The sequence below is a fragment of the Heterocephalus glaber genome, unplaced genomic scaffold, assembly GCF_053883595.1.
Source record: "Heterocephalus glaber isolate CG9 unplaced genomic scaffold, H.glaber_assembly_v1.0 deba00001479, whole genome shotgun sequence".
Lineage (NCBI taxonomy): Eukaryota > Metazoa > Chordata > Mammalia > Rodentia > Bathyergidae > Heterocephalus > Heterocephalus glaber.
In genome coordinates, this window is record NW_028258316.1 from 2619649 (window position 1) to 2637162 (window position 17514).

The 17514-nt window shown below is 57.4% G+C and overlaps 1 protein-coding gene across 2 annotated transcripts in view; it reads left to right on the top strand.

Annotated features, from left to right (window-relative positions):
- The window catches only part of Col5a1 (collagen type V alpha 1 chain), a 120229-nt gene that overhangs the window by 12785 nt on the left and 89930 nt on the right, over positions 1-17514 (top strand). For both annotated transcript variants that reach the window (XM_004849000.4, XM_021261779.2), the window contains exon 2: positions 13849-14016. In XM_004849000.4, the coding sequence (XP_004849057.2) occupies positions 13849-14016 (168 nt within the window). The remainder of the gene's footprint in view (positions 1-13848; positions 14017-17514) is intronic.

Sequence of the window (17514 nt, forward strand, 5' to 3'; positions counted from 1 at the left end):
GGGCCACGCGTTCTGCACCAGAGTCTGCACTGTGGCTCTTCCCTCTGTCCTCTGCAGCCCAGGCTCGCCACACACCTGCTGTGTGCCCTGTCTGCTCTGGCCACTTGTCAGTTCACCTCAGCCTTTGTGACGTGGAACGCACTGCGCGAGGCTCCCCCAAGGGGCTGCTTGATGCAGCCACGATCCTCAACCTGCCATCCATACGTGGGTCGCTGTGCCTGTTGAGCCGGATGCAGCCCCTGCCCTGAGCATGGAGGGACAGGCCCCGAGGCCAGGGAAATCACGACCCCCCCCTGCTGGTGCTGGATGTGGCTTTGCCCAGGGCCACCACTGGTGTCCTGGGAGGGAGGAGCAGCAGTGTGCGACTCTGGACTCTGGGGGTCAGAGGTCTGCCTGACCGTACAGCTCAGGCGGAGCCAGGACCCGGCTGCCCCTGACTGTGTGGCTCTGTCCCCCTGCAGGTCCCTCTCAGCCCTTCTGGATCTGTGCACTGTGGCCACAGAGGGCATGTTGGTGCCCAGAGTTTGGGGAGCAGAGGGTAGGACTGGGGAGCGAGCACCTGGCTGCTGGAGGTGGGACACATGGACCCTGCTGCTTATGCATTTCCCCCCTCTTCCTCTTCCTTTTCTAACAATACAGCTTTTTAAAGAAAGCGAACAAGGACGCGTTTCATTATAGTCATTTTGGAAAATATGACAATGTATAAGTAAGAAAAAATGTATAAGTGGATTTTCCACCCATCAGAGTCCAGCAGCCCTGAGCTCAGAGAATCGAGAACGGAAGAGGCTGGCTGGGGGCAGAGGGGCGTGCATGCTGGGTGCTTTGAGAATGCCCCACCGCAGGGCCTTCCGTTCTCCTGCTGGGATGTTTGGAGCCCCTGCCCTGAGCAGCACCGTGGGTTCCCCGCGGCTGCCGCCTCCACCAGCGGAATCCAGCATCCTCCTGGGGCTGCACTTGAGGCAGGGACATCTCAGGGCCAATCCACTGTGGGGCAGGGGCGCATAGCTGTTCCTCTTCAACACCAGGGCGCTGGCAGGAGTTGGGGTTTTGGTGAGGACAGCGATTTCTCATGGGCCGGGAAGAAAGGATTAGTCACTGAGCTGGGCGGAATGATGGGGAAGCCGGCTGGGACAGGGACGCTGCATCCTGCCGTACCCGGGAACCAGATGTTTTCCAGATGGATCAGAGATGGGAGCTTTGAAAACGAAACCAGAAGACTACTGAGAAGGCATGGGAGACTGGGTTTGATGGCCTGCGGATGGGAAGGCCATTCTAAGTATGACATCAGTCTCAGAAATTGCAAAAGAGAAACACCTGACTGTGTCACAGTTAAGACTTGTCTTGGCAGCCAAAAGAAAATTCAAAAGCCGCTGGTTTTCCTAAGGAAAGAATATGAACATGGATAGCCGAAATGAGGTCTGTTTGCTATCATAGGCCGAGTCCCTACAAATCAGTAAGGGCCAGCAGACGGACACGGAAAGGGCCAGAAGACGTGGAGAGCTCTGAAGGGGAGAGGACAGAGGACCTCTCGATGTCGCACCTTACCTCACCTTGCTCGTCTGGCCCTGGGACAAAGGACAAACCCTGGAATATGCACTGTCAGGTCCAGAGGGGACCTGGGCCTCTCGAATGTTGCCTTTCTCCAAGATGCACTTGGCAGCCTGCAGCAAAATACCCAAGTGCGCACGCTCTGAGCTGGCCACCCCCTGGTGTGGACATGCACGAGTGTGTAAGAGCTGTACATGTTCTCGCAGCAGAATGCAAGCAGTCATCATGGGCTTGGTGCATGGGTGCATTGTGCAATAACCCTGCCTGCACCTTTCGGAGTGGCTGTGCCTTGTCCCAGCAGGTGGGCTTGGGCAGTGGGTGGGCACAGAGGCAGCAGTGATGCAGGCAGGTTGCCCTGGGGGTCGCACATCTTTCCTGACAGCAGCCTTTTGGCTGAAATGACTTAGTTAAAAAACTGCGTGGTCTTGAAAAATAAAAAATAATGATAAAAAGACCAGTCCAGTAGGGACCGGATTGGTGGTGTGGGTCCCATCCTGACACGGCTGGGAAACAGGAGCCCAGGCCTGGGGACTCGCAGCAGTGTGACTGTCCCCAGCAGCCTCCATCCACTCATCAGGAGAGGGAAACTGAGGCTGGTGACTCCTCCCCTGGAGTCACTTAGGGTGTTGGGCTGCTCCGGCCTGGTTGGCAGAGCTCTCCCCTGCATCTTGATAAGCCCATCGTCAGAATAACGGAGGACACGGACCAGGCCCTGTGGCTGCTTGAACCCTGGACATAACTAGGTTTTTTTCCTGTGTACGCAGACCTGTGAATAATTTCTAAATTAGGCACAGTTATAGACGGACACCATCTGGTAAAATAAAGTGATAAGAACATTCTAGAATAAAAGCTATTAAAACTTACAGGATTTTTTTCTGGCATTTCCACTTCACATTTTCGGTTGAGCTCAGGTGAGAGAAACGGTGGACGGAGAAACTGGCCACTGGGAGCTGAGGTCCCTGCTGGGGTCTGTGCCTGGCCAGTGCTCCCAGCCTGCCTGGCCTGCTGCCCTCTGGAGACTGGACTGGCTGCAGTTTCTGTCAGGAACAACCCCGGGGTGAGCCTTTCCGGTAGGTAGGTCCTTGCCTCCCTGCTGCTGTCCTTAGGCTGAGTTCCTAGACACTGACTCACTGCTCCCCAGCACCTCCAGACCTTTTGTTGCAGAACTTTGTTCCGCCAGCAGAGGGCGGTGGTCACCGGGTGGTCGCGCCTAGGAGGACCCCTGCTTTCTGCTCCTGGGGCGCTGTTACTTCATGCCCAGGTCCCTGCGTGGCTGTTCCCTGGGCCTGCGATGCGTCCCTGGTCCCTCGGGCTTCCAGGCAGCACCTGGTTGTGAATGTGGAGGGAGGAGCGCTTCCTGTGCCTCAGGGCTACGTGAGGGTGGGACTGTTACCTGTCGGAGCAGTACCTGTGCAGCAGAGCTCTCTACCCTTCCTCCCCATCAGGAGGAAAGCAGGATGGGGTCTGGGGAGCCCAGTAGACACCCAGTAGATGCAAACTGCTCCCCATCCCTCCCTCCCGGGTGGCTGTGCATTTGCTGAGTGGTCCCGGGCCCTGCAGTGCTGGGGTCTCCTGTCTCCAGGTGGACTGGACACGCTCGGTGCCCACGGCTGCCCTGGTGCACCTGCCCAGGTGGTGGGCTGGAGCCAGGGTCCAGGGTGCTTGGGAGAAGGCTGCCCAGGCTCGGGGAGGAGGAGGCGGGAGGAGCCGCTCCTACATCTGGTGCACAATTTTTCCGGAAGGAAAATGAGCCCAGAGCAGCCCCACACCTGTCCTTTGCCCCTGTCCAGAGGGCTGTCCAGGGCTGCTGAGCCTGCAGGTCCACGCCACGGAGACCTTGAACTTTGGGGTCATCAGCTCACTGAGATGGGGCTGGAGCTCCGCAGGGCTGGTGGTGCAGGCTCCTGGGTAGAGGAGCCTTAGTCTGATTTGAAGGGCATCTTTTGGGGGTGTGTCCCGGGTCCTAGTATGGCTTTGGGCTTGTTTAATGTTCCCGTAGCTGGTTCTGAGTCATCGTTTAGTGCTGTGAAAACTTGCATCACTGTAGTAATTGACAGTGCCTCCCAGTCCTCAAGGAAGTTGAGTGAGATATTTTCCAAGGTCAGAGTGACCCGCAGCGCAGCAGGGCTCTTGTTCCTCCAGCCTATAATTGAGTAGTCATTTGAAGCTGTGAAGATAACAGTGAAATCTTCAGGGATACAGAAGGATTTACCAGAAAGATATTCATCCGGTTCTTATCTATAATGGCTCACAGTTGGGAAAGACCCAGTTTCCTGCCTGTGAACCCCTGGGGTCACTCACAGCCTCTGCCCAAGAGCGGGACCTGCTGGGTCTGTCTGGGAAACCATGCATCTGGACCAAGTGGACGGCCACTGTAACCGGAAGTGTAGTCCATTTAACTTCATCTATCACATTACTGGTTTTGTGGCATTTAATAGGTGTTAAACCATCTCCAGAGGCCAATTTCCTTCCATGTCTAAGAGCTTCTTTTTCGAAGGAGAATTAAAGGCAGATGCCAGCCACTGCCAGAACCGGGGAGGAGGAGCAGGCAGCTGGCACACACACTTGTCTTTTGTCCACACTGCAGTCTGAAAGGGCAGGGGTGAGCCAGGCAGGGCCTGGCCAAGGGGCCCTGTGTGCATGTGTGGTGTGGGTGACCCGCTGCAAAGGTCACACGCCCCAGAAACAGGCATTCCTGAGAAGTGAAGATGTGGTTTTGTTTTATAAAGGTTACTTCAAAATTGCACATTATCAAGACAGAGACAGGAGAACTGTGACTGTCTTGCAGCTATAGGTGGACACAGAGGGAGGTGGCTGTTTACTTAAATGATGCCACTTCCTGCTGGACACTGATTGGCATCTGTTATTCAATCAATTAAGCAATACATGTCCATTCTAGAAATGTTAGAAGCTACCCGAAAGTATAAAGAAGAAAATGAAAATGAATCATGACTCCTGACTTGTTTAAACCACACTGCTGCTGCTGGTATTGGCTTCTACTGTACAGGACAGCCCAATAAATTACAGAATGTGAGTTTTAATGTTCCTACTTTCTGCTATTTTTTCCATGCCTGCAATTACATTAGGATTACATGCTGCCTCATTTTAAACATAAAATATAGGGAATGCATTTCAGTAATGGAGGAAGGAAAGGAGACTCCTGTCATCCACGAAGGCCCTCTCTATTCTAACTGTGCACAGAGCTCTGCCCTCTGTGGTTGGGAGCAGGCGAGGCTTTCTGCTCTGCTCTCTCCTGTTCCATCTCCTTTGGAGGCTGTGGCCAATGCAATAAGACAGGAAAAGGAAATAAAAGACTTATAGGCTGGAAAGGAAGAAGGAAAACTATTCTTATTTGCAGACTACATCATTGATTATGTAAAAAAAATTCCAAGGAATCTGCAAAACAATGTCTGGAACTAGTAATTAAGTTTAGCATGGTAACAATATACAAAATTAGTACATAAACCGGGCATGGTGGCACATGCTTGCAGTCCCAGGACCTGGGAGGCTGAGGCAGGAGAACTGCCATGAGTTTGAGGCCAGCCTGTACTACATAGTGAGACTGTCTCAAAAAACAAAACACAAAACAAAATCTATACCTCTGTAAACCCAAATTAATAGACAGTTTTCTCCCATGTGATTAAATATCCCCTTGCTATTAGTATTAATAGGTATTAATCATTCACTGCATAGTAAAATGATACTTAAATCTGTTTAATGACTCACAGTGTCCTGCTGTTGAAGTCTGCTGTACCACACCGGGTCCCATGGGTGTGTGGGGGGAACGGATGTGCCTGAGACTTTTACCCCCAGAGTCACACTGTCTCGTGTTCCTCTAGACTCCGTGTGTGGGATGAGAATTCACCACCTTGCCGTCGTTTAGTACATTAACAAGATGATCTCTATCTCTGAATGGAGACAAAGAAGTCTTGGTTTAATCTGTATTTGTTCACTGGTGGTGGTGCTGAACATCAGTTATCTGCTGCCTCTCCTTACTGGTCACAAGATGCCTCCTGTGACTTCCTGTGTCAGTGCCGGCCTGGCACCTACTTGGTGCAGTGGTTGCCTTTGGCCACCTGAACCTCGAGTCTTGAACAGTCAGGCCTCTGCTTTGCTGGTGCAGAGCTGTTGGGGATGGGGTGTCAGCTCCACACAGCTTCAGGTTCAGGGACTTGAGGTGGGGGCTGTGTGTCTCCAGGGCAGTCACCTGCTTGTGGGGGGGTTCCCCATGTGGGTCCCCCAGCATGGCACCTGGCTTCCGGAGGACGAGTCCCCAGAGACCCCGGAAGCAGGACCCACCCTGCTCCTCAAAGCCCAGACCCATAAGCTCACACAGTGCTGTGTCCGCCACACCGCATTGGTCACAGTCAGAGATCATCGTCGTTCAAGTAAGGGACATGGGCTGTGCTGGTTTAACCAGTCCCCACACATGGGCTCTGACCTGGTTTCCTGTTACAAACCAGCCTTGGCATCCTTGACCACCGCAAGCCTTTCTGCACCAGCCCCAGCGGAGAGGCCAGGTCAGTGCATGTGCAACCTGAGACACTGCGTATTGCCCCAAAGGTTTCTTCTCCCTCCAGCCTCCATCTTGAATCTAAGAATGGACTTCCTTCGTTGTTCATTGGTTGGTTTGTTCACCGATTCCGCCTTCTCTTTGTGAGCTCATCTATATGTGTTTTGACTCCTGTATTCATTGGATGGTTTGCTTGCGTCTTCACCTCTTCATTGGTCAGCTTGTTTGCTTGCTCACTGGTAGGTTGGCTCAACCCTTCATTTGCTCTCTGATTGGCTGGTTCATTTGTCCATTAGTTGGCTCATTGCTCCATTTGTTGACTGGATGGTTTGAAGCCACTGATTGGACCCTTCATTTCCCATTGTCTGGCCTGCTCATTCCTTTCTCATTTCTTTGAGCGCCATACTGCACACCTGCCTTGGGCTAGATGCTTCTCTCTGGCTCTGGATTTGTGTGGCCCTTTCCTCAAGGACTGGCCCCTGGGACGCCCAGGGCTGTGTGTTATGAGAGGGGCTGGGGACAAGAGGAAGCAGGGGCACCAGGAGGTGGAAGTGTGCCTTGATTCATGGCAGTGCTGCTTGCTGTCCTTGAGCTTGCTTAAGTGAGGGGTCTCAGGCCACCTCTGGTGGCAGGGAGGCAGGAGTCCCACCTCCTCAGTGCTGGGAATGTCCCTTGCTCTTTGCCTCTTTATAATTTCTTTTTATGAGTGTGTTGCACATAGTGGTTGTCGTAAGCATCCTGGGATAGGCAAGTCCTTTTTGTACCTCTTGTGCAGCAGGGAAACTGAGGCCTGGGGTTGTGGTTGCTTTTGATTTTAGGGTACATCCTAATACCTAGCTCCTCAGAGCAGTGTGATCCAGAGGAAGATGTTTTCATTGCCTGAGTCCTGAGGTCCCCTCCCACACATGCTGCAAGCCCACGTGCCTCTGCAGGGACGGTGAGGGCCCTGCCCTGATTCTCTGCTGGCTCAGGAATGGTGTGAACCTTCTGCATGCTCTGACAGAGCTGGTGCTCGGTGGGCTTTCCCTGAGTGAAGCAGCCCCATAGCTGCTCAGGGACTGCTGGCCTTATCCATTCAAGCCAGGTGGGGTCAGCTCAGCCCGGGAGCAAGTCTGATTGGAAGCTGGTGCTGTTGTATCCCGTGCCCACCTGGTCCCTACCACAGCTCCAGAGCTGTCTCCTGGGTACTGGTCAGGTGAGGCCAGGGGTGGAGGACTAAAGACAAGGGCCTCTGCCAGGACCTGGGCCTGCGTTCTGCATCCTCCGGGAAGCAGGTGGACGTCGTGGAGTGTGCCGGAGTTGGCATGGCAGCGTCTGGCTCCTGGCATCAGCCCCAGCCCGCTTCCTGCAGGACAAGAAGATGAAGCACCTTCGGGGAAACCCATGCTCATCACTTGCTTCCCCATCACGCCTGGTCCCCAGATCCCGCTGGCTGCACCGTGCACAGTGCCCACCCTGCCCCCACACGACGCGCCCTCTTTGGCAGGTGGCTGTAGACATAATGTCCCTGGCAACGCTCTGCTCTGCTCATTAATCTTGGAGCAATGACAGGGGGAAGAAACCACATCTATTAATAAAGGCAGCAATGACCAACACAAGCGAGAAGATGCTCAGCAGATGCATGCAAGGCTGGATGCATCCCATACTTCCATGCGGTCAGATGTCCCCAGCTGGTGCCGTTTCCTCTCTGTCCTCTGTGCAGGCCTTGAGTCTGGGCTGCAAGGCCACGGCCATCAGCAGGACACAGCTAGTGGCCCCCTCTGTGTGGCCTGGCCCTGGCCTCACCCAGGACCCTCCACTGCCATCAGGTGTACATGGCCCTTCCGGATTGCCTGTGCCAGGAACACACCTCTGCGCCCCCAGACTGCACAGTGGCTGCTGTCTGTTTCCACCTAACATCGCGTCTCCTGCCCCTCCTAAGCCTTGGCCCAGGTCCTCCTGCAGGTCCTTTGCAGATGCCCTGGGCTTCCTGGAGTCCTCACTGTCAGCACCACTGATTTCCATGTGACAGCATCTGTGCATTGCGGGTGACCTGTTCCTCTGCAGGTGTCACCAGCTGGACTGGAGGTGGCCATGCCAAGGGTGGAGGCATCTGCTGTGTCTGAGCCCTGCAGAAGGCACCTGGGCCAGGTGTGGGCCTGGTGTGCAGCATGATGGGAGGGCCCGGTGTTCAGAACTCCGAGAAGGGAAGAGTGAGGCCCCAGGCCAGGGCAATGATGGGGTAAATGATTGGCGCCTACGTCTTTGAGGACTTAAAGTTTATCTGCTGAGTCCTGAAGATGATGCCATCCCTTCCTTTGTTCACTCAGTCATTTAAGCATCCATCTGTCCATCCATCTGCCCATCCATCCATCTGTCCATCCGTCCATCCATCCATCCTTCCACCATCCATCCATCCGTCCATCCCTCCACCATCCAACATCCAGCCAACCATCTGTGAAGTCATTCTTTAACCATCTTTCCTTTTTTAATCCTGCCATTAAGCACCCATCCTATATCCAGTCTTTTCTTCCATCCATTCCTCTATCCATCCATCCATCCATCTGTCCACCATCTGTCCATCTGTCCTCCATCTGTCCATCCGTCCATCCATCCATCACTCATCAATTATCCATCCATTAGTTATCTGTCTATCAAACCACCTGTGACATCTTTAACCATCTTTCTTTTAAAATGTTTCTGTTAATCATCCATCCTATATCCAATCCGTGCTTCTGTCCATTCCCCCATCCATCCATCCATCCATCCATCCATCTATGTCTCCAGTCATGCATCCAGCCATCTGTGAAGTCATTCTTCAGCCGTTCTACTTTTTAAAATATTTCTATTAATCACCTACCCGATATCTGCTCCTTTCTTCTACCCATCTGTCCTCCACCCTCCATCCTTCCACCTTCTATCGATCCATACTCCATCCATCATCCATCCCCAAAGCCATTTTTAACCATCTTCCCGCTTTCCACCCTTCCATTAATCATCCAACCTTCTATATCCATTCTTTCTTCTACTCTCCCTTCTCTCCTTCCTCTCCTTCAATGTCCATGTCCCTCCCAAGGGTTTCCTGAGTGTGTAGTTGTAGCACTTTGCAGAGAGAGTGGAAACGTGAGGACCATGATCAAAACCATGATTCGGAGTCGGAGGGAGTAACGTCAGGGGGGATTTCTGCCCACAAGAGCACCTCCCGTGGTCCTTGAGGTCCAGTGAAGCAGTTCCTCCCTCCTCGGCATATGCTTGGCCTCTTTATCACTGACTGCCCTGCGCTGTCCTGAGAATCAACCTCCGGGCAGCGGGGTTCTCTGGGAATTCTCCCACCTTGCTACTCCGGTGGAGAGGGAGAAGAGACTGGACTGGGGCAGCTGCCCTGGCCTCCCCCGGGCTCGGCAGGGAGGCGCACTGTAGGTACCGGAGCCTCAGGTGCCCCTCTGCCAGGGCAGGGCCCTTGCACTTCCTGCAGCCCCCATGGGTGCACCCCGTGCCTCCTGGACCCCGTGAGTCCTGCCCCTGCACCCCCTGTGTCCCTGGGAGCCTCTCCCTGCTGCCTCCTGGCCCTGGCAGAGTGGGTTTGCACCCCAGCTGCCATCAGCCTCCTGAGGGGTGTTCCCACAGTCAGGGACACAGGCCCCACTTCCTGCTGGGCTGCTGGACCATCCCTGACCATCGCCTGGGTGACGCATGGGACTGTCCCGGCCTGCAGCATCAGCCTGAACGTGGCAGCTGCAGGAGGGGGGCTGGAAGCCCCGGGAGGGAGGAGCAGGGAGGGGCTGCTGTTCGGAGCGGCCCCCGGCAGCGTGTCCTTGTCCCTGTGACCCGTGACTTTACCTGCAGCCCGACCCTGACCCTATCCCTAGGCCCTGCGCTGTGGGCGGCAGGGCCCCTGGGGTACCTATGTGCTCCCCTGGGTGGACCCCAGGCTGGTGATGCTGTGCCAGCCGCCCCTGCCCAGGGAGGCCTGCCTTGCCGCGTGTCCCTGTCACAGAGACTGAGGGGCGGGGCCTCGCCACACAGGAGCTGAGATCCAGGTCAAGTCACTGGGCTGGAGCCCCTGGGAGCTCAGGACAGTGGGGCGAAGTCTCCGGGTGTATCCAGGCTTTGGGATGGAGGGGCTGTGACTGGCAGCTGTGGCCACGGCAGTCTGTGCCCGGGCAGGGGCGTAAGAATGTGTCGTTTATTTTGCAAAGAAAGGGGGGGGGGCAGAAGACTCCGTTCCACCACAGGGCGCAAGATTCTGGCTGTTGTGCAGGAGCCGTGTCTCACTCAGTCATTCAACAAACAGTGCTGGCCAGGCTCTGCCCCTGCCCTGGGCCCTGGTTTGGAGCCCCCTCCAGTGGCACACACCTCTGCATGGTGGGGGAGGGTGAACAAAACCTGGGGGCAGCCCAGTCTCAGCCACACCCCCGCAGTGCCTCGGAGCTCAGCCCTTTCCTGGCTGTGGTCACTTTTGCCCCAGCACCGCCCTGCCCGGCGAGGCACATGAGCCGCTAAGGGTTGCCTTGGAGCGCTTCTGTCCTCGGGGCCAGTGGGACAGCTGACAGTCAGGGCCAGGGCCAGGTGCGTGGTCCAGTCCTGGGCAGGGAAGCGGGCCGGGCTGGGCCGGGTGCTGTGAGGCCAGCTCCGTCACTCTGGTGTCGGCTCTGGGGACGAGCTTGCTGCTAGAAGGGCCGCTCTCCATGCAGGGAGACCTCCCCATCCCCTTTCTCCTGCTTCCTCCATCCACCTGCCCGTCTGTCCCTCTGTCCCTTACCCATCCACCCGGCCGTCTGTCCCTCCGTCTGCCCCACCTTCCTCTTCCCAAGGCCCTGGTGGTAGCGCTGTGGTGCCCGCCTCTCTCTCCCGGGTCTTCCCGCTGTCCTCTGTGGTGCTTGGCACTGTGGACTCAGCTGCTCCTCTCAGAATCCTCTGTCACAGCAGATCTCACCTGGGTCTGTCCCTTTGCCAGGCTGGGGACAAGCACCTGGCCACCTCCTCGTGAACTGGGGGCCAAGGGCTCCAAGGCCAGTATTTGCACTGGGCAGTGGTGCCCGGGACTCCTGACCCTGGGTGCGGTGTGCGAGCCCTGGTGTGCAGACTGAGCCAGCAGCCTCCTGCACGGACAGCAGGCGGTTCCAGATCAGGTGCCCACCCTGTCCCTGGGTGGCTGGGGCCGTGGGGTCAGGTGGTGTTCCAGGTCACATGGCCCAGAGTGAGGCTGCCACCCAGACAGCAAAATGCTGCCCAGGTCCTGACACTGCACCTCCCCTGGCTGAAGTGACAGTGCAGCCCTTCCAAGCTCCGCCTGCAGGACAGACTCTCACGGGCAGAACCTAGTTTGCATCCGGAGAACCCAAATGCAAAGGCCTCTGGGAGATGCAGTTTTCAGCTCCCCGCATGCAGGGCAGGAAGGATTGGGGAAGCCTGGGCTGGGCTGCAGGGAGCTGCGTGTGGTGGGCAGCCCTGCTCTGTGGGGACTGACTGTCCCCAGGTGGAGGCCCATGAGACAGAGTGAAAACTCAAGAAGCCTTTGGGGACCGACAGGCACACGCTTGCGGGTGTTGCTTCAGAGAGGCCGCCTCCCCATGGAGGAGGCTGTGGCAATGCAGTTCCTCCTCTCACGGGGACCCCAACAACGGAGCCTGTGCCCCTCAGCTCTGCCCCACACCTTGCCCAGGACTGAACATCTGCCGCTCCCTGGCACGGGATCCCCGGCCGCGGGTGGTGGCGGCCCTTTGAACCTGCTGCAGCTGCGGCCTTCAGGGCCTAAGCTGAGGGCCGCTGGAAAACAGCTCTCTGCCATCAGCGATGGGGAAAACAGGCTGGCGCCATGGTCTGGGAAGAGCATCGAGGCTTGCTGGGAAGCCAGGCCAGGGAAGCCCGCCATCCCTGGTCCCTTCCCCTGTGGCTGCCAACCGTGAAACTGAGCCTGCGAGGTGAGCAGCTGGGCACCGTGTCATCCAGCAGGTGCGCCTGCGGCTGGTGCGCGTCCTTTCCCATGGCCCCGTCCAGGCCTGGGCCCGTGCCACAAGGCCTTGCCAGGCGCCCGAGCTCCGCATGGCTTCACATGCATAGTGGGGACAGGGAGGGTAAGCTGGGAACGTATGGGGGATGGACCACACGGGCCACACCACGTGGATCTCTACTCTGGCCGGGGCCCAGGACCACCCGGGACAATCACAGAGCCACTGAGGGGTGATTCTGAGCCCAGGAGCCTGGCTTGGACCAAGCGTGCCGGCTGTGTGGTGGCGCCCCCTGCTGCCTGTAGGTGGCCTCTGCAGAAATAGAAATCTGCAGTGACAGCAGGTGCAGCACTGCCAGGCTGTAGAAGCCACATTCCTGGGCAGAACCTTCTGGACCCCGTGCTCTGGGCAGTGTGGGCCTGGGTAGTGTTTCCCACTGGGAAGGTGGCTCCACATCTCTCCCAGCCTCTGAGGGCCCCGTCGTCAGAGCCTGGGCTGGGCTGCTGTCACTCTCTCTCCCCAGGCTGACCATCTGCGCCTCCAGGTGTCACGTGTGCCGTGCACAGTGCCTGCCCTGAACATCCGGCCTGCTGTCCGCTTTCCTTCCGGGCTGCCACCCTCCTGGGAGTCTGGGTGCTCTGCCGGCCACCTCTCTTGTGAGGGGCTCACCTGGCTGCACAGGCTGTGGTCATGTTGGGTCCCAGGTGCTGTAGTGGGTGCTGCAGGACCCTCAAAGCTGACCACTCCTCCTTCCCTCCTAACTGTCTGTACGTGCTTCATAAGTAGGGCTTTCCCACTGAGTCCTTGGGGAGGAAGGTCCAGAGTTGCTGAGAAGGATCATTTAGGAGGGACCGGTGTCCAGGAGGCAGCTTGCTTGGGCACCAGATATGGCACTGAGTGTTTTGGTAGTGCATGTTGGGTTCGGGTCCCCAGAGGCATAAGCATAAGGATGGACGTATTGGCCGGGTAGACATCCTCCTTCAGGCACAGCTTGATCCAGGTGCTTAGGCGGTGTGGCAGGAGTCTGTCTGTGGTCCTCACCCCAGGGTGGCCCCCCCAGCCCCTGCAGCTCACACGTGTATCCATGTGTGGAGCAAGCCAAATGGCGATTCCTCCTTTCCAGGAGCGAGCCCAGGGCCAAGCCCCTTGGTCTGGCCTGTCCATCTGGGTTGGTCCCTGGAGGGTTGGGGTGGGGGGACATGGGACCCTAGGGTGGTGCTCCAGGTGCACACTTGTTCTGTTCCTGTGGCGACAAGCTGCACCTCGCTTTCCCTGCCTGGACGCCGCTGTGCAGTGAGCTGGGCTTGCCAGACACGTGGTATTGGGCAGGGGGCCCTGTGTGTGGGTGGGGTCAGCTGCTCTCGAGGGGATGCTGTGGCTGTGGTTGGTCGATGGTCAGTTTCTCCCCAGCCCTCAGACTTGCTCTTCTCTGCTCCAGCAGTCCTTGCAGGGTGAGGGTCAGGGGTCTCAGGAGGGGCGTGGGGGCGTGCTGTGAACTGTTCTGAGAGATGATCTTTTCCTGGGCAGTAAGGGACAAAGTGTGCCGATGGCAGTGGGGACTCGGGAGGTGCAATCGGGCTGGGGCCGCAGGGCGGCTTCCTGAGCTGCAACCACTCCCACTTCCCAGGATGGCTCAAGATGCTGCCGACTGCAGGGGGCTCCCAGGGCCAGGGGTGTGGGGTCCCAGCATGTCTCCTGGTGCATGGCAACGCTGTGCCGCACTGACACCTGGCCCTGAGCTGGCCCCACCCGAGGGCTTGGGGCGGGGCAGAGGGGTGGCTCCGGCCACCTTGACTCCTTGCTGCTCTGCTCTGGCCCTGCCTTCCCTCCGAGGCTGACCCAGCCCTGTCATTGCAGCTCAGCCAGCAGATCTCCTGAAGGTTCTGGACTTCCACACCTTGCCAGATGGAATAACAAAGACTACAGGGTTTTGTGCCACACGACGATCCTCCAAGGGCCCAGATGTCGCCTACCGAGTCACCAAAGATGCTCAGCTCAGCGCGCCCACCAAGCAGCTGTACCCTGGTGAGGGATGCGGGACTCTCTGGGGGCGGGGGCCTTCCCGGGACCTCGGGCCTGCAGCTGGGGGCCGTGTGATTTCTTGGGAGCCCCTCTCGGGAGCCCCGTTGGATTTCACCTCCGTGCCCGGCTCCGAGTGGCCCTCACCGTCCACACCAGAGGTGCTTGGGGCCTTGTCCCTGCCCACGGCTTCCCGGGCAGGTGTGTGGCGGCTGTAGGGCTGCCAGAGCTCAGCCACACTGGGGAGATGAATGCTCCCCAGGGACCAGGTCAGGAGAAAGCTCGAGGACAGGAAAGGAAGTGCTCGCAGGCAGCAGCTTAATTGGGGGCAGCGACATTAAGAGATACATGAATCAAACATCATGACTCGCAGCAAGCCCGTGAGGCTTTTAATGAGAATCCATTGCCAAGCGCAGGATCTCGGCCTTTAACGACATTACCTGTCCCTCAGCTGCAAGATGCAGCTCCCAGTTATTCTTGTCCCCGGCCTGGGGGCGAGTCCTGTCCCCCAGACAGGTGCGAATGGGCGGGTGATTGATGCTCCTGCGGGCCTTGGGGAGGTGCTGCTGTCCTGGCCTGAGCTGAGCTCCTCTTCCTGTTAGATAAGAGGACAGGAGGCAGGGCCTGGGCAGACAGTCACCTCTGGAGCTGTCTCATAATTACTGGAAGACTCCACTCCATCTTGGTGGTCCGGAAGGGACCCTGGCATCTCACCAGAATCAGGGCTCTTTTATCGAGCAGCGGAGCCCCTGTCAGCCTCCTGCCCCGCTGTGGCCCTGAAGGATGCCCTTCCTGGCCGTGTGGCTCCTGGGGCCCCAGCTGTCCGGGTTCCTGGGTTCGTTCCCCTGCCCACAACCCTGTAGGAGAGAAAACTGCACAAACAGCAAATGGATTTATTTACAACTTGGCCGGATGGGGGAGGGCAGCGAGGCTGGCCCTGGCCATGGAACATACAGAACACTCTAGTGTCTCCTCCTCGGCCCTTTCCCTCTGGGGCAAACCGCCCTCCCCACCGCCCTTCCCAGCCTGCCTTCTTCGGTCCCCCCTGCCTGAGTTGTGAGCATGCCTCTGATGGAGTGTCCAGGAAGTCATTTGCGATGGCTGTCACGTGGATGTCATCTCGGCAGAGATGAGGACGCAGCTAGCTGGGACCTTGGAAGCCAGGAGCATCTGAGAGCCCGCTCTTGGGTGCAGAGCTGCCCAGGGTTGTAGATGCCCAGCCTGGGGAAGGTCGCGCATGCGTAAGGGGAGACGTCCGGTCAAGGTGCCCTTGGTGCCCGAATGTGACCTTCCTTGTATTGTGGAGAAGGGCAGCGATTTCACCTGCCCTTGCCTCGGGCGCCTCATACCTTTTGGGGTGGGGAGGGTGCCTTTGGGAACCCCCTTCCAGTACCCATTGCCACACTGCACGCTTGCTTGTCTGCCCTGTGACCCTGGGTTTAGAATCCCTTCCATGGAGCCAGGGCACCAGGAAAGGCCCGAGGGGACTGGAGCTGGGGCCATGCTGACCTACGGTGACCTTGGCCCACAGGAGCAGAGTTCACTGTGCAAATAAGGGCCCCAGCTTTGGAGATAATTTTAGCCAGGACTTGGCGGCTAGTTTAATCTTTTCTTTGTCATGCAATTCAAGGGTACCGGCACAAGAAAGGTACTGGAACTTATATCTGTCCGCATTTCTGCCTCTGGGTGATCTTGCTGCAGGAAATGCCAAGGATGGAGTTAAATGACTGCAAATCTAGGAGGAATCCTTGGACAGTATGGTAGAAAAAAATTTTTTATTGGTGTTTTACTTATGTCGTTAGATGGGGGGCCGGATTGGACACTCCGAGTTGAAATAGCTCTCAGGGCCTCCTCGAGCAGCCTGCGTGAGGCTGCTGGCCCACGTGGATGACTGACCTTTCCTGGCAGAGGCTACTTCCGGACTCTTTGGGAGGGATTTCTATGGCACCCCTCGGCAGATCCGGAGTGTCCAGTCTCAGGAGCACAATGTCTGCTGGGAGCCGCACAGGGAGGGCTGGGCTGGCCTGTGCCAGCCTGGGGCACCCATGAACGCATGTCTGTGGCTGTCTTCGAGCTGAAGGAAGCCCCTTGTAGTCAGGCAGGATTCCTTCGGCAAGGCCCTCAGTCCGGGGTCACCCGAGCCACCAGAGGCCAGCTGAAATGCCACCCCCAGGTCCTGGGCAGCTTCCAAAGTGGGCCACACCCTCAGATCCAATTCTCTTTCTGTCATTTCCTAGGGCTGGGACCACGTCCATTCCTTCTTTGTGTCTCTCTAGAGCCTGGCAGTCGGGGACTGATTGCTACTTACTGATCGCAAGATCAGCTCAAGTGGTCCATGTGCTTGGTCACTGCAGCTCAGCATGACCCAGTTCCATGGCAGAGGCATTTATTGGGCCCCCACTGTATTCCTCGTATGTGCAGTGCCATTGGGCCACAGGTCCAGAGAGGAGGAAAGGATCCAGGGCGGGATTGGCCCTGGCCGAGCCCACCCCTCGGCGGCAACTTCTGCGGGAGGAGTGGTGTACGGACTGTCAGGCAGGGCCTCTCGCCCCAGACCGCCCGCCAGCCCGGAGAGTGCCAGCACCCTTGCTCGAGTCACGACGAGCACGGACATCTTGGAGTGACCATAAATCCGCTGTTATTTTGCCAGGAGAGAAATTTATGTTAAACATAATTTATCCTTTCAGGTTTTATCTGAGCTGAGAAAATTTGTTACCGTAGCAATTTTGTAAATTGAGAAGCAGCGTTTGAATGAGCTGGGAGGGGTGGGGGTTCACGGTCCCGGGCAGTGTGTCATCGTGGGGACAGCGGACACCCTCTTTCCACGCTGGTCATTATTTCAGGTGGTGTGACTGTTGTGCTAGGGTGGCGACAGAGCCAGGCGACCCTTTGGGAGGACAGTGAGATCGTAGTTGACAGGCCCTCTGGGCCGCTCGAGGCAACACAATTTCAGTTCCTTGGTGCGTGCACAGTCCCAGGGACAGCAGCCACCAGGCCCCTGCCGCTGGCCTGGCCAGCTGCGGTCTCTCTTGACATGCACAGCAGGCCGCCCTGCCCCTTGGTGGTGCCAGCTGACTGATTTCCTGTCCCCACATCCTGAGGGGCCAGTGTCAAGCCTGTGGCTGTGGGCAGGGGTGGCCTCCTCTGCTCTCTTCCTAGGTGACTTCCTGTCCGGAAGTGAGGGCAGCGGGACTCTTTCCTCCTTGGGACCTTCCTTCCACTGGCCACCGTCCGCTGCTAGGAGCTGCCCCAGCCTTGTGATGGGCCCCGGAGGGCAGCTGGTCACAGTGCTGACCTTCCGGGGAGACCCCCTAGCAAGGGACCTGAGACCTCACAGTGGGAGGGTAGCATTCTCCCACTTCCTCCTGCTGCCTTTGAGGCCAGGCCAGTTTCACTGCTGGGCACAGTGCAGCCCTGCATAGGATCCCTCTGCATGTCCTTCAGCGGAAGTGGAGACTGCAGCAGGCAGGTGTCCTGTCTACCCCTGAGTCAGAGCCCTGTTGG